Source organism: Sminthopsis crassicaudata, chromosome 5, assembly GCF_048593235.1.
Source record: "Sminthopsis crassicaudata isolate SCR6 chromosome 5, ASM4859323v1, whole genome shotgun sequence".
NCBI lineage: Eukaryota > Metazoa > Chordata > Mammalia > Dasyuromorphia > Dasyuridae > Sminthopsis > Sminthopsis crassicaudata.
The window spans coordinates 12,539,755-12,556,947 of NC_133621.1; the positions used below are offsets into that span (position 1 = coordinate 12,539,755).

General features: G+C 39.0%; 1 protein-coding gene across 1 annotated transcript in view; it reads left to right on the forward strand.

The window, feature by feature from the left end:
• The window catches only part of GPNMB (glycoprotein nmb), a 41,945-nt gene extending 27,374 nt beyond the window's left edge, over positions 1 to 14,571 (forward strand). The window contains exons 9-12 of the mRNA XM_074270883.1: positions 3,820 to 4,028; positions 6,279 to 6,372; positions 7,359 to 7,545; positions 13,982 to 14,571. Of these exons, the coding sequence (XP_074126984.1) occupies positions 3,820 to 4,028; positions 6,279 to 6,372; positions 7,359 to 7,509 (454 nt within the window). The 3' untranslated portion in view covers positions 7,510 to 7,545; positions 13,982 to 14,571. The remainder of the gene's footprint in view (positions 1 to 3,819; positions 4,029 to 6,278; positions 6,373 to 7,358; positions 7,546 to 13,981) is intronic.
• Positions 14,572 to 17,193: the final 2,622 nt, after the last annotated feature.

Below are 17,193 nucleotides of genomic sequence, written 5' to 3' on the forward strand. Positions count from 1 at the left end.
CAGATACAGTACAAAGGGCACTCCTGGGCGACAGCCCCAAAGGCTGGCCCTCTCCACTTACCGCTCCGGATGAAGAGCGATGATGGAATTTACAAAGTGCCCAAAGATCATAGGACCTTGAAAAAGCCCAACTGACATGTTTGATTAAGTTATAAAACTTTCAGAATGGCTCCAACTGCTCAGACCTAGGAAAAGGGCCAAGGTGTCTCTTTCCCAATGATATCCACTCTGCTATGAGTGACTGTAGCTAGCTCAGTGCTGGGGGGAAGAAATGCAGGCTGCTGGATGGGATGGGCCGGGAGCAAGGTGTTCAAATCTAACCCCAGACCCTTACTAACATGGTATCCTGGGCAAATCACTTAATTAATCTCTGTTTGCTTCAGTTTCCTCAACTGAAAATAGCACCTACCACTTGGGAGTGTTCCAAGGATCAAATAAGATGTCTGTGAAAGAATAAAAATTTTAAAGCACTTAGCACAGGGCCTGGCAATAGTGAGCACTTAATTAATCATTCATCTTACCCATAGAGCCAGTCGGCTTCATATTGTTTTATACATACTTTCTATTTGCTTATTCTCATGCATATCCCATCTCCTTATCCCCAGCAGAATGTAAACACCTTAAGGGTAAGCCTGATGTCATTTTTGCCTTTGTGCACTACCTCCTAGGGCAGTGCCAGACACACCGCAGGTGTTTAATACATGCTTATTCAACTGAAACATTTTAGGAGTTGGCTGAGAAAGGGCACTCCATCGCTTTAGGGGGCTCACCAACTAGGGATTGGGGATTAGGGAGCAGAAATGCTGATAAAATGAAAATGCTGCTGCTTGTGGGTTACTTGTTAGAGACTGGACACCTCACCGGAGTCCAGTTCTGGGGCTTGGTCATCAGCCAAGAAAATGATGCTTGTAGTGGAGGCAGATGAAGAACAGTCAGCAGGCCGCCTTAAGAAGGTGCAAACAGGGGAATCTCAAAACTCTCACAGTGAATTTGTAGCCAAAGCTGCAGAGCTACCCTATGGATAGCTGAAGTCCCCAGAGGACAGACAGGCACTACTACTCCCCTCAGGGTGCCAGGGTTGACCTAGAATTGTCTTTTTGAAACTATAGCTTCTGAGCCCCCACCAGTGGGTTTCCCTCCTTGATTAGCAGTTGAGATCAATTAGGAACATCAAGGTGGTGAAGTAGCACAAGGAGTCAGGAACATCTCAATTCAAATCCAGCCTCAGACACTTACTAGCTATGACACTTTGGCAAGTCGCTTCACCCTGTGTGCCTCAGTTTCCTCATCTGTCAATGAGCGGGAGAAGGAAATGGTAGACCACTCTTGTAATTTTGTCTAGAAAACCCCAAATGGGGAATGAAGAGTTGTATATAACATGATTAAAGAACAGCATTCAACTAGTGAGCCGGATTTAATTAGCTTTTAGAGAGTGACATTTACTGTGGTGATATAGCAAGTCTGATATATCTTTCCACCAAGTGAAATACAGCATCCAAGGGAAAGCAGGATCAAGCCTAGAAAGTACATATGACAGGAGCAGTATGTAGCTTCTAGAAGTATGTTGTCCTGGGGCAAGGTATAGCTGAGCTACTTGCAGGATCCTGCCCCTGCCTTTCTTCTTCCCACCAACCCATTTCTCCTACCAGTATAGACACTGCCTCCCACAACCCTCTATGTGGCCCAGAAAACAGTTCTACAATCCTCTAAAGTTTCCTGGGTTTTTCTATGATCCAGGGATTAGAGGGACGGAGGCTGAGACCAAGACTCTCTCCTCTCACTCACCCCAGCCATGGCTTCCAAGTGATTGCTCCTAAGAGTGGCTCTTTCCTCTCTACCATCAGATGCCTGGCTCTTGGCTTCTGAACCGGCCTGCTGTTTGAGAGAAGACATACACAGCAGGAACAGGCCCATCCACCAGTCTGAAGAGACCCGCTGCACCCAGTTGCAATGGCTTCTGATTGATGTCTGGGCACTGTTAATACTGAGATAATCCTTTTGATTGATTTATTTGAGATATGTTCTCACCTGACAAAGGCATTAGCAATATCTGAGTTTCACATCGCCTACTATTTACTCAATCTACAATCTCTGAGAGCTGGGAAGATAGTGTCAAACACCTTCACATCCCTGGGTTCTTTGTCCTTGTATACCTAAAGAAATACTTGTTCGGTAACTAAATGAAATCTAGTGTTCTTGCTGTCAGTATTACACCCTCCATCCTGGAGGAAAGAGGACATCCAGCATCCGCAGGGCTGGGTGAGAACATTTGCTAGGTTATTCCAAGGTGCTTTCTATGGACTTAGGATGATGAATGGATGGATGTTTGATGGATATCAAATGTCAGGTTTTTTTCCCCTTGCTCATTCATTCATTGCACATGAGGGATGCTTCATATTCCAATATTCAAATGTATGTGAGCTCATCATCACAGATATTCCCTATAATAATGGAGCTTATAGCCCACACAGGCCAACCACCATTAACAAAATATTTCTCTTTCCCTTCCTCCCCATTCCCCCCTCTCTCCTCTATTTCTCGTTTCTCTCTCCCCTTCTCTCTCTCTTCTCTCTTTCTCTCTCTCTCTCTTGTCTATTTCTTTTTTCTCTCTCTCTTTCTTTCTTCTCTCTTTTCTGTCTTTTCTCTTTTTTCTCTCCCTTTTCTCTTCTCTCTCTTTTCTGTCTTTCTCTTTTTCTCTTTCTCTTCTCTCTTTTTCTTCTCTCTTTCTCTTCTCTCTCTTTTTCCCTTCTCTCTCTTCTCTCTCTTTTTCTCTTCTCTCTCTTCTTTCTCTTTTCTGTCTTTTCTCTCTTCTTTCTCTTTTCTCTCTTTCTTTTCTCTCTTTTTCTCTTCTCTCTCTTTTTCCTCTTCTCTCTCTTTCTTCTCTCTCTTTTCTGTCTTTTCTCTCTTTTTTCTCTCTCTTCTCTCTTTCTTTCTTCTCTTTCTTTCTTCTCTCTATTTTCTGTCTTTTCTCTCTTCTTTCTCTCTTCTCTCTTTTTCTTCTCTCTTTTTTTCTTCTCTCTCTTTTTCTCTTCTCTCTCTTTCTTCCTTCTCTCTATTTTCTGTCTTTTCTCTCTTCTTTCTCTCTTCTCTCTTTTTCTTCTCTCTTTTTTTCTTCTCTCTCTTTTTCTCTTCTCTCTCTTTCTTCCTTCTCTCTATTTTCTGTCTTTTCTCTCTTCTTTCTCTCCTCTCTTTTTCTTCTCTCTTTCTTTTCTCTCTCTTTTCTCTCTCTCTTTCTCTTCTCTCTCTTTTCTGTCTTTTCTCTCTCCTTTTCTCTCCTCTCTTTTTTCTCTCTCTCTTCTCTATCTCTTTTCCTCTTTCTTCTCTCTCTTTTCTGTCTTTTCTCTTTTTCTTTCTCTTCTCTCTTCTTCTTTCTTTTCTCTCTCTTTTTCTCTTCTCTCTCTTTTCTCCCTCTTCTCTTTTTCTCTCTCTCTTTTTCTCTTCTCTTTCTCTCTTTCTTCTCTCTCTTATCTGTCTTTTCTCTCTTTTGCTCTTCTCTCTCATTCTCTCTCATCCATTTCTTTTTTCTCTCTTCCTTTCTCTCTTCTCTCTTTCTTCTCTCTCTTTTTTCTGTCTTTTCTCTCTCTTTCTCTCTTCTCTCTTCTCTCTCTCTCTCTCTCTCTCTCTCTCTCTCTCTCTCTCTCTCTCTCTCTCTCTCTCTCTCTCCCCCTCTCTCCCCCCCTCTCTCTCTCTCTCTCTCTGTCTCTCTCTCTCTGTCTCTCTCTCTCTCTCTCTCTCTCTCTCTCTCTCTCTCTCTCTCTCTCTCTCTCTCTCTCTCTCTCTCTTCCCCACCACCACCACCAATCTTCTTGCCAATTTCAGCACTCCTACTGATGTCTGTACAGTTATTTCTGACCCTACGTGCCAATGGCCCCAGAACACAGTCTGTGACCCTGTGGAAGTCAATGACCAGTGCTTGTTGACCATAAGGAGAGCCTTCAGGGAAACTGGGATGTATTGTGTGAATCTTACTTTGGGTAACGAGGCCAGTCTGGCCCTTACAAGTACATTGGTCTCTATCAGTGGAAAAGGTAAGTAGTAACTCTCAGAAAAAAAAATGTTAATTGTTGGTTGTAGCACAACAATTGTGGGGTTTGGAGATCCAAACTTGGGATTTTATTAATGGGAGCAACTTCCCAAGTAGAAAACTTCTCTACTTATATAGCTCAGTAATTCATCAGTCACTTATTATCTTGAAAGTTGTCTAAGGGCACTGAAAAATTAAATGATTTTCCCAGAATCACAGAGCTGAGCAGTGTCAGAGAGAGGCTGGAACCCAGTTCTTCCTGACTTGAGCTTGGCCTTCTATCCTTGCTTTCTCTCAACAACAACATGTGGAGAAGTATTGTCAAATGAAAATATATATAGGGAGAATTTGGGGTGGAGGAGGAATACTATTGGGAAGTTAAAGTAATGTTCTTTAAAAGAGTGTCAGTGAAACAGTTTTTTTTTTTAATAAAAGAAAATGTACACCCACTTTTCCTTGAGCTATTTAGAGCTTTACTTTCAGAATTTGGCTATCCATTCCCCCACAATGCCATCTCCCCCTCACACACTGGAAGATTTATTGAATGATGGTTACTAAGGATTCCTAGGCTAAAATAAAATAACATGTCTATCTAGAACCCAGCTTGGAAGAAAGAGTTACCCCAGAAAATTCTGCCTGGGGCCAAGTCCTCAAATGAAGCTACAGATGGTGACCTTAGAGCAAGTACTAATAGGCTATAATTATACAGTTAAGCCCCTCCTTGAATGTAGTAGCCACTTTTCCAGAGATGCCTTGAAAGGTCTGGGTACTATAAATAATAACCTTGGTCCATGTCTCTAAATAACCTAGCGAACCTGATGCCAGGGTCAGGCTCATAGCCCCACGTAGAGGACACAGCCACATGACTGAAAATTCAAAGTAGAGAAAAGGAAGGAAAAATACAGTGGATTCCTGACTCCCTTATTAATTTGCCCACATGCCCTCTAGTTCACTTTCCCATGTTCTACCAGATAAAGACACCAAACCCACAATACCGGGCTGTCTTGGCTACTTTTTAGGATATCAGCAGAAAAAAATTAACCAGTCAATTTAAAAACCATATTATTATATACTCTTACTTTCCTTGTATGCATGAAGTTCCAACAAAATAAACAAAGGGGAAGGCCCTCCATTGGGAATTGTGCTTTTGTGCTAGCACACTGTTCAGTTAGGTCCCTTCACCATTCCTCTGTCATTGACTTTTTATTTACAGCTAATTTTATTGCAAGATTCTACTTCCACCCCTGTTTAAAGGGCAGGTATTGGACAGGAAGAGTAGAAAGCAAAGATGGAGTCCTTTCATTCTCACATCCTTAACTCTTCCTTTGAGCAGAGTTAGACCAAATCAAAACATCAATTTCCTTTTGCTTCCCATTGATTTAAGGTTTTTCTCACTAGTAAACATACATACATACATGTAAACATACATGTATGTGCTATATATACATGTATGCACTGTGTATATGTGTATACTATATATTGAATACTGTATGTTGTATATAATATATAACAAATACTATATATGTATATATAGTATAATATAATATATTGAATACTGTATGTTGTATGCAATATATAACAAATACTATATATGTATATATAATATAATATAAAATAATATATTGAATACTGTATGTTGTACATAATATATAACAAATACTATATATGTATATATAATATAATATATTGAATACTGTATGTTGTATGCAATATATAGCATATATATAATATAATATAATATATGTATATTGTGTATATGCAGCTGTTTAAAATATATTTGAATATTTCAATCAGCACATGCTTTCTCATTAAAAAGATTCAAGGTCAATTTTAAAGCTAGAAAAAGCTGCTTGAGGAGATCTGAGCACCAACAATTATTTTGCTATTAGATTTTCTATTAGGTTGATACATTCCAAATGGCAGTGGTAATTTCTAGGAGAGAAAGGTTGGGACAGGATGATTACAAAGACATCAATTCACTTTATTGCAACCATTGTTTCTTAAGTGCCTACTGTATACAAGGCACTGGGTTGGGTAAGAAAGATACCTACCAAAGACCAAAATGAGATTGTTCCTGACCTTGAGGAGCTCATTATTTACCAAGAGATACAAAAAGATATAAGTGATAAAAGCTATTTTTGAGGAATCTCATCCACCCACCACACATTTTCACATGCCAGACTGTACTGGATCAGGAGAAACATGTGCCTTCCACGGAAGAGCTCCTTCCAAAGTTCTTTCTTTTCATCCCAAGCTCCAGGGTCATCTTCCAGAGCAGGAGCAGGCATCTTGGTCTCCATCGGCGCCTTGGTTATCTTCACTGCTCTTCTAACCTTCTTTGTGTACAAGTAAGTTTCTGCTTCCAACTCTTGGTGTGTTTTCTGAGGGGCTGTTTGAACAAAAGCTGCTGGTTCTCTACAAATGGTTCCTCTCTTCTGGGCCTGGATATTAAAGCAGGGAGTTGGCTGGCAGGCTTCCTTTTTAACTTGAACAAAGCATTTTTCCCATGGTGCAGCGGAGCTCTAGCTCCAGAGTTAGAGGATCTGACTCAAAGCCCACCTCAGACACTGCCCGAGGAAGCCTTTCTCTCCCTCGGAACCCACCTTCCTCCACTATAAAATGAGGGTATCGGACTAAGTGGCCTCTGAGGTGCCTTCCAGCTTTCCATCCATATTTCTTTCCTTCTCTTTCGTTTTAATAAACTACAATTCCTTAAACACTCCATTAATATTGCCAGGAGTTAAAAAAAAAATACCAGTGAAATCAGTGGGTCAGGTTTTTAGTAACAACCAGCCTTGTTTTCTTAGTCTGGACCTATGATTTCATGTGTCTAGAGAAATCCTGGTGTGGAAAGTCCCTCCACCTTTGCACATCACCAGTCCCCTGTAACCTAGAGTCTTAAGGAGCTGCAGAGAGGGAGTGAGTGGCTTGGATACATACATCCAGCTGGAATGTCAAATACAGGATTTGAATTCAAGGCCAGCTCTCTGCCCATTGTGCTCTACTTCCTTTTCTCAAAATTAAACACCACACTGAATGTCTCAAAAGGTTTTTATATTCATCGAAAACCGTGCTAAGCTAGAGCTTCTCTTCCATGGGAGAGTGAAAAAGGAAAGCTTCCTCTAAACAAGAGAGAACTTCTTTTTCTGTGCCCTAGCAACTGGCTGGCATTAGATTGAGGCTAAATGGAATTAACTTTTTTTCTTTCCTTTCTTTCTTTATTTTTATTTAGTGCCCAGTCGTATTTAATAAAAGAATGGAAGGGACTTTTTGAGAGAGCAACATTTTCTCGGTGAAGGTCTTTTCTGAGTAACTTTTGCAAACATTCTTGCAGGAGATACAAAGAATTCAAACTAATTGAAAGCTGCCCCGGGAAGGTGGGAAAGAACAATGGCCTGGATGTTTCTTTCCATAAGAAGACTGTGTTCTTCCCGGCAAACAATGAGAAGGATCCGCTGCTGAAGAGAGAGCCTGGGATTGTTTAACACTCACAGCCAATCTGGGCCTTTATAGTGCACACGGTATAGTACTTTACATTGGAGCTGTCCTTGAGTGGATGACTGATAACTGGATAAGAAAAGACATATTGTCAGTGCTATACACTGCTTGTGGGTATGATTTTATACACACACACACACACACACACACACACACACACACACACACACACACACACACATATATATATATATATATATATATATATATATATATATATATATATATATATATATATATATATATATATATATGTTTAAAAGATATTTTAAATGATTGAAGAGGGGGATTATACTAAAGGCAGCCTTGGTCAGATTCTATAACTAATAAAGCCACTTGGCAACTTTTTCTTTCATGGTGATTTATGATTCATTGCCATCCTAGAATAGACACCTCCCCGGGGAAGCCAACCTTCCTAATTTGGGTCTTGCCTAGGTTAACAGCAAGGTAATTTTTCAAGGAGGCAGAGGACACTAACAGGCAAAGCTGTCGACTTCCCATGGTCTTCTCTGTTAGAACACTGTCAAAGCAAAATAGAGCAAAAAAAAAAAAAATCCTTAAACAATAAAATCTGCTTCTGGATGATTTCCAAACACATAGCCCTCACTCTGGTTTAAATTCTTTTTAAAAACCTGATGTATTAAAGCCCATAGAAAAGTGATCAGTATGTATATATACTTATAAAAGACCTCTGATAAAGGAGATTAATGATATTTCCTGAGACCGTAGCCGTATGTCGCCTGGGCAGCTCCGATTCAGAACACCAGAAGCTGCATAATCATGCCGTTCTCTCTATCCCTTTCCTTTCCACTCACTTAGACAACGGGGGTGAGTTTGTCCCTGCTGCCTGCCTGATATTAGACCCGCAGATGCCCACAGACTATATGCAGTGGGGAGCTCGCCTGTACCTTGAGAACTGTAATGAAAAACAAATGTACCAACGGCAACACTCCAGGACTTGCTATCTTGATGTCCTTGACTTCACAGAGGAAAATACCTTTCTGTACTGCCTGGATCTTTTTGCATCACGAATAAATTTGCAAAAAAGATAAATTAAGGCTTGATGGTAGGCAAAATATCCTAGTTATCAGTGCTGTCCAAGAATGGAATGGTTTGCTTTAAGAAATTGTTGGTTGCTCTCACCAGAGGACCTCGGGCGATGGCTAGATGACCACTGGGAACAAGGGGATGCTTGATCAGGCAGAGATTGTGTCTGCTGGCCTCCGGAGAGCCTTCTCTCCTTTCTTTTTTTTTAATTATAATTTTTTTATTATAGCTTTTTATATACAAAACATATGCATGGGTAATTTTTCAACACTGACCCTTGCAAAAACTTCTGTTCCACCTTTTCCTCTCCTTGCCCCTCTCCCTTAGATGGCAGATAGTCTAAGACATGTTAAATATGTTAAAATATCTGTTTAAAAACAATATATGTATACATATTTATACAGTTATCTTGTTGCACAGGAAAGACAGGATTTAGAAAGAAGGTAAAAATATCTGGCTTCTCTCCTTTCAATGATTTGTACTGTCTTGTGCTTCTCTTCTGAATCTCTCCACATTTGTGTTGCTAAGTTCTTTTCACATTTGTAGCTTCCCTGGGCATTCATTTTAACCTAATTTCTCCTATAAAGCAATGTTGGGTAAAGATGGCATATGGCATGTTTTGTTGGAGACGGTCATGGGCTCATTGGACATTGAGGAATATAGAAATTTGATTGGCTTGCCCCCTTTTGAAAGAGAGATTGTGGATTATAGATGCAGAATAGATGGTCAAACTTGGTCAACATGCTGATTGCTTTTGCCAAAGTGTATTTCTTGACTCTAAGAGAGGGTCCTAAGAGAGGTGGTGTGAGGAAGGAATCATTGAGAAGTGACAAAGGGGGAGAGAGAAAGACAGAGACAGAGACAGAGAGGAGAGAGACAAAGAGAGTCAGAGAGGAGAGAGAAACAGAGAGAGAAAAAGGAGAAAGACACAGAGAGAGAAAAAAAAGAGAGAGAAAGAAGGGGAGAGAGAAAAAGAAAGAGAAAGGGGGAAAGGAGAAAAAAAAGAGAGGAGAGAAAGAGAAAAGAGAAGGATAGAGAATATTAACAAAATGAACCTCCCCCAAATCCCACTGATCATGTGACTCAAACTAAGCTTGTGTAATTTAAACAACCTCTTTTCTCAAAATTGGTTACCTGCTTTTTGTCTCCTTGGTGAGGAGTTGAGTACAAATATGGATCTGGTAAAAATGGAAATTATCTGTATCATCTTGAAGAGAAAGGGGAGATGTCAATCTTCTCACTAGTGCAGGGATGCAGAGGCACAGCTGCTTGAATTGTGCCAGTTCTCTAGTTAGGGTCTCAGATGGTACCAGATTGAGGGTCCTTGGTCACTAAAGCCCTAGCCCGGGCTGGGGTACCTTTTGTACTTTATGCTCTGAAAGGATGGCAGTTCAGCCAGCTCTGGGTAGATGGCACTGTCATCCCATTCACTCCGGCAGGCGATCTCTCAGCATGAATTTGCTTTCAGTACAACGATTTGTTCTGAAATCTTGCCTCCAAAGTACATTTGATTTACAGTGGCAGGGATGGATTATGACATTGGCAGGCCCTAAGCTATGTTGAGTGCATGAAGCCCCATGCCATTTTTTAAAAAGCATTTATTTTCACAGGAAGGATATTGAAAATATCAACAGGAAAGCCTTATATTTGCAGATACACTCAGATGAAGCTGTAAAAATAGAATAATAATTTAGCTAAAACACATGTCTTGCAATATGCCAGCTTGGGTTATGAAATAATCTTAAATTCACATTATAGGGGCTATGATTTCTGGACTGGTTGACTTTAGGGTGTCAGGAATCCCTGAGCAGTGGGTTATATAGACCAGACTACTTGATGGGAGCCCTGCATCTGTTTATATATTGTGTTCATTTAAAAATATATATTTTATTTATTTTATTTTAATTTACAGAATAAAACATTTCCAGAACATAGTATATATATATATATATATATATATATATATATATATATATATATATATATATATATATATATATGTATATATATATATGCACATATATATATATGGATATATATATATGGAAATATATATGGATATATATATATAGAGAGAGAGAGAGAGATTAATGATTGTACATGAAACTGCAAAACTAGTAGGTACAATTTGCTTGTTTTTAACGCTACAGATTGATGTGTTAGTGGGTTTTTTCATAATTTTAAGAAAGCAGTCAGGGATAGTCAGGGAGATTATTTATTTTTAGAAACATGAAAGAATAGTCAATCCCTGAGAGACTAATGGCAACCTGTGTACTCATGGAGACCTTTATTTCAGATCACAATTATACTTTTAATCTTTTTTTCCCTCAGCTCTGACTACCCAGCTGTTAATAATGACCAATTACTGGGTAGTCAGAGCCACAGGTTTTTGTCATTTAAAGATGAAAATGTCTATAGTTAGAAATCTCTTCTCACATCTCCTTTATCAATAAGGCTTATGAAATCAGAAATGATGTAGCTTGTTTTTGTGCTTGTTCTTAGCTGTCCCTGATATCATGAAAACCAGAGCTTAGTTGATTTATTCAGATTTTCCTACAAGAATGAAAAAAATTAATCAGAGTTCCACATTGCTGGGCCTCCATTTCCTTATCTATAAGATTAAGAAAGGGTTGGACTCAGTAATCCCTGTGGCCCCTTCCAGCTCTAAAACTCTGTTTCTGGGAAATGATTCCCTATTCAATGAATTCAATTAGAATGTTCTTGTTGCTAAGGCTTCTGAGCTTCTGCTCCTATTCCTCTGCATGGCCAGGGGGCACTGTGGTACAGCTGACAGTTGCTAAGTGCTCTGCGTCTTTTAAGCTCTGCTAAAGTAATTGATACTGCAGATTTCCCAAGTGGTTTTACAGGATAAAGTTCAGTCACATTGCAGCTCTGCTAGCCCTTCACCTGTTACTGGTATCAGTCCTAACCCCCATCCTGGCAATGGATGGGACCCTGCAAATACACAGGAGGGAGTAGCACTCTCCAGTACTCCCAGAGTCAGTGATTCAGCCTCCATGCTGGAACAGGAGCAGAATCAAACTTCAAATGGCTGGCTGCTCTGGAATCATCCCCAAGAGCCAGGGCTCGGCCCGGTGCAGGGGATTCTGGGATCACTGAGATGCGGCACCCTTTTCTAGAAACAAGTACAGCAAGCCTCCTGCCAGGCTGCAGGCTCAAACATATGCCAGGATAAAGCTCCCTCCTTGCCCCTGCTATGCCTACAACCAAAAAAGTTGATAAACTCAGGGGCTGTTGAAAGCACACTTCTCCCTATCACCAGCAAACCCTCCTTATGAAGTCTGCACTCCACAAACATAATCAAAATTCTAGGGAGGGCACTGCTGCATATGCTGCAGAGCCGGGCCATCTGCTCAATATGGTGATTTGGGAGGGTTTTTTCACATGCCGGCTCATAGAATCACCTTGTGTGGGGGGTGAGGAGGAATTTCCGAATGTCCTGTGACGAGATCTGAGCCTATGAAATTGGCTCATCTCGCACCTTGGAGATTGAAGGAGTCTCTTCCTGATGCCCTTTTTAAACTTGGCCACGCGTGCCCCAAGCCTGGACACTGTCCTTATCCCCCTCCCAAAAGAATATTGGACTCCATATATTGTGTTTAATATGTACTTTAACATATGTAACATGTATTGGTCAACCTGCCATCTGGGGGAGGGGGTGGAGAAAAGTTGGAACAGAAGGCTTTGCAAGGATCAATGCTGAAAAATTACCCATGCATATGTCTTGTAAATAAAAAGCTATAATAAAAAAATAAAATAAAAAGAATATTAGACTCCAACCCTGGAGCCAATCCGGGCTCGGATAACCGAGTTCTGCTTTATCTTGCTGGGAACAAGGCTTCCCCTTCACTTCCTGACAAGTACATCCACACAATATCACCTGACCCTCTTCCAGTTCCCCTTTCTTCTCCCATTCAAATGTACACTTCTTTAGGGCTGAGAGTAGCTTGCTTTCTTGTATCCCCAGTGCTTAATCTAGTATCTGGCATTAAGAGTGAGCTCTTAATAATTGCTGTATCATTCATTTGTTCGTGATTCCAGAGCTAAGTCCAAGTTGAAATGAAGTCAGCATTTATTAAGTCCCTACTATGTGTCAGGCACTGTATTAAACACTGGAAATGGCCCCACACAGACAGCCCAGAAAAGGCAAAAATCATCCTTGCCTTCAAGAAGCTCAAAATTCTAATAGAAAACTGAAGGGGAATTTCCTATATACAGAGATTGCATAAAATCCCAGAACATTGTCAAACATCTTAAATGTCAAAAGGATGGGAGGAAGAAATGAAGAATAACTATTGTTCAGAATAGAATAATATTCTGGATTATATTCTTAGATAAACAACCTATCAGATAGATCTATTAATTCTTAGGTCTAGGACAAATACAGCAAACAGACAGGAAACAAAGTCCAGAATGGAATAAGAAAATATAAATAGGGAGATTGTCTTTCAGAAATTACTGGATTCTTTTAATCATATTAAACTTTCCCCCAAAATGAATGGCTCATTTTCATTTTTTTTACATTAAACTTATTTTATTTATAAAGCTTTTTATTTTCAAAATATTTGCATAGTTTTCAAGATTCACCCTTGCAAAACCTTGTGCTCCAAATTTTTTCCCTCCTTTCCCTCACTCCCTTCCCTAGATAGTAAATAATCCAATATATGTTAAACATGAATAATTCTTCTATATAGCTTTCCACAATTATTCTGCACTAGCAAAATCAGATAAAAAGGGAAAAAAATGAGAAAGAAAACAAAACGCAAGCAAACAACAATAATAACAACAAAAAGTGAAAATACATTAAGCCCCCAAGTCCTCTCTGGGTGCAGATGGCTCTCTCCATCACAAGACTACTGGAACTGGAAATGGCTCCTTTTTTTAACACCAATATTCTTCTGGTAATGTTTCATGACAGTAAATCACAGAATCCTACATGTTATTACTATAACTACCTTTCATGCTCTCTACAATCCAGTCCAAATGTTTTGGGGTTTTTTTAGACCAAAATGGTTCTTATAGACAACACTCCGTTTGTCATCTTGCTTTTGCACTAGCTATTATCACCCAGAAGGCATTCTCTCCTTAACTCCACACCTTAAAATCCCTAATTTCTTTGAAGACTCAGTTAAAAATTTGGAATTATGCAAATAAGGTGGTTAAAATGTTCATATCATTTGGCCTACAGATTCTATTATTGTTTTTTTACTCCAAGGAGACCATTGACAAGAAAGTTCCCATCTATGTTTGCCAAAGTATTTAGAGCAGCCATTTTTGTGATAGTAAAAATTAGAAACAAAGTAATAGATCCTCTTCAACTGGAGAAGGACTGAACAAATGGTGACATGTAAATGTTACTGTTCTCACAGCATTACATTTATGTTGTTACAGATAAAACAACAAATTACTCAATATAAAGAGAAGCATGGAAAGAGCAACGTGAACTGATGAGGACTAAAATGAGAAGAATGAAGAAAAATAGAACAAACTGCAACAAAGTAAACAGAACAACTAAAACCAAAATCAAAAGTGAATGCTGCAAAATGTGAAAGAACAAGCACTCAGTTCAAAAGAAAAGACATGGGAAGACATTCCCATCCACTCGTGGGAGGTCCATGAGCATTGTATATATTTTCAGATGTTGTCAATGATCAGCCATGGCTGAGATGGTTTTTGTGGTGTTGGTGGTTGTTTTGACTTCTTTTTCTTTTTTCTTATTTTCTCTTTAAAAATATCATTTGTTACAGAAAATTGTTTAAAAGAATTACACATATTTAACCTATACAAAATTACTTGCTATCTTGAGGAGGGGAGAGGTAAGGAAGAGGAGAAAAATTTAGAACACAGTCTTACAAAAAAATGAATGTTGAAAACTATCTTTGTGTGTATTTGGAAACCTAAAGTATTATTGAAATTTTTTTTAATGTAATTGGTAAATACTTAACCAAATAAATAAAAATACAATACAACATTTTAAAAAATGCTATTTGTTATAGAGTATGCCTCTCTTGAAGTGGAAAGGAGGGAGACTGGGGGAAATTATGGTGATAAATATATAGATAGGTATATAAATGTATATTTACAATAAATATACATATACTTTTTAAATGGGAAAAGTCTTTTTTTAAAAATTTCAAAAAATATATGAAGCTTTTCTAATCTACTCCCCCTACTCTTTCTGGACTGTTAGTGCCGCCACTCACCAATCACTTTGTATCTATTTTGTTTGTATTCTATATTATGTCCATCTCTGTATCTGCTGTTGCTGCCTCCCTTCTCCCCAGTAGACTTTAAACTCTCAGACAACTGGTACTGTTTTGCTTTTGTCTTTTGTCCCACATATTGACATGGAGTCTGGCACCAATGATAATAAATTAGTTTAATTTATTAAACTGATTAATAAATGATTAATTGATTAATTGAATATTACAGTCTTCAAAGAACTGAAGGTAACGAGATGTGCCTGATGTACAGAAGCAGGCTGCAATATATTATAAATGAAAACTTACTCCGAAGATGTAGTATGAAGAATGCCATTAAAAACAGATTAACAATAACAACAAAAAGAGGGGACTATTACAGAATTTAAGCAGGGAGCAAACAATGCTCTACCCCTTCCTCCACTGAAGTCTCAATGGTAATAGAATAGAAGAAAAACCCCAGTGTGTTTTATTGGAAGTCATTGATGAGCATCACCCAGGATGAGCAGGATTATGATATGCATCCCTGGAAAAATTCCTCCATTGATGAGATCATAGATCCATTAGTTTACTGGAGATGTTTTGAATCCTGTGTAATTGATAGTAAAATCTAACCCTGCCTTCATTCTTCAGTCAGCTTTACATTTACAGCTACTTGTCAGACATCTTCCATATTACAAAAAAAATGTCCAAATAAACTGTCCTAAGGCTTTTGGTGAGGACATGATAAAAGGAAGAAAGGCCTCTGATTTTGAATGGGGTAAAGAAAATTAGTCCTCTAGAAAATAAGGGATTTTTAGCCCAATGAGCTACAAACAAATAGGAGAATATTAGGGGAAAATTCAGGATAACATCATAAACAAGTCTTAGGAGCTAATGGTTTCTAAGGGAACCTTTCATATCATGAAATTGCTTACTAAAATTCTAGGACATACATAAAAAGAGAGATAATAATAGTAAAAATTCAGAGAAAAATTTCAATGATAAAAGAACCTACAAATGATACTGTTCTTATCTTGGGTATACATCTTTGCCAATGCACAAAATCACAAACTTATGAAATAGAAAAACAAGGAAATAGAAAATCAAAGGAAAATTATCCCTTAGATCCTTGAAGATGAGCCTTTCCTTGAGGTCCCCCACTTTCTCTCTCTAGAGCTCCCTGGGCAATCTCTTTCATATTAGAAAAGGATTCTGCTGGATTTCTTCATCTGGCATTTGTATGCATCTGCTGAAGTTAGTGTATTCATCCACTCATTAATTCCTTCACTTAGGAAATGAAACTTTAGGGATATATCTATTGAGTAGAATATTACACGCCCATCCCAGTATTCTAGTTCTGGCTCTTATTCATTAAATGATAGGTGCCTTAACTAAACTTCATATCCTTCCAATTTCCCATGTCCTCTCGGGTTCCACATATACAGTTAACAAATGTCTGTTGAGTTGAACTGAGTGGATTGGGATCCAGGAAACTTTCAGCCTAGGTATGTGTGTTGGTGATGTGACACTGAGATTCTCTTCCCAACACTTCCTCCCTCACCTTTCCAATGAGGAGGTTAGCTAAACCAGATGATGTCTAATCTAAGTTCCCTTCTGGGTCTAGCATTCAATGATTCCCCATGGCAATCACAGCATTTCTAATCTACCTTCCAGGGATGTCTGGGGATTATGAACTTGTAAAGAACATTGGCGCCCTATTCTGCCATGACATATGAATTAGAAAAACATATGCTTTCTCCAGAGAATCTTCAGTTTCATCCTGTCAGTTACATGAGATGTAATTTCCTTGGTACAATTCTTCAATTCCTTCCCCACTCTCTGCTTGTCACATTATTCTGTCATCATTAAAAATGTAGCATTAGATGATATGGTAGGGTAATTGCATACGTGATCCATGAATTGCTGTGTCGAGAACATCATAAATGATATCTTCTGAAGAAGAAAAAACCCCACTGGATGCTCTTAGGGAGAGAGGAGGATCACCACATGCAGAACCAATTATGAGTAAAATGAACCAAGTTGCAGGAATCACAAAAACAAGAGCAAGGCCCCAAAGCTAGAGGTGGCCTCCATCCCAAACGTGAGAAGCAGCTGCCCAAATCTACTCCCCTGGAGGCTTAGTCATTTCAGAGGCCGGACTCTGACATTTTGGAGTTTGGTGATAATTCTACTATGTGAGAGGCAGCAGATTTATTCAACACTCACAAGTTGTCAGTGTTCTAAAGGCCAGGCACTTAGGGTTTTGAATGTCTGGATTCGAATTCAGTTTGTTTCAGGGTTTTCCTCCACATTCAAAGCATCCCACTGTGGCTGTCCCTAGGACTGCTTTGTCCTAGACATCCTAACAAACACAGAGCCCTGTTCATTGCTCAAAGATCCTTGGATTCCAAAGCAGCCACT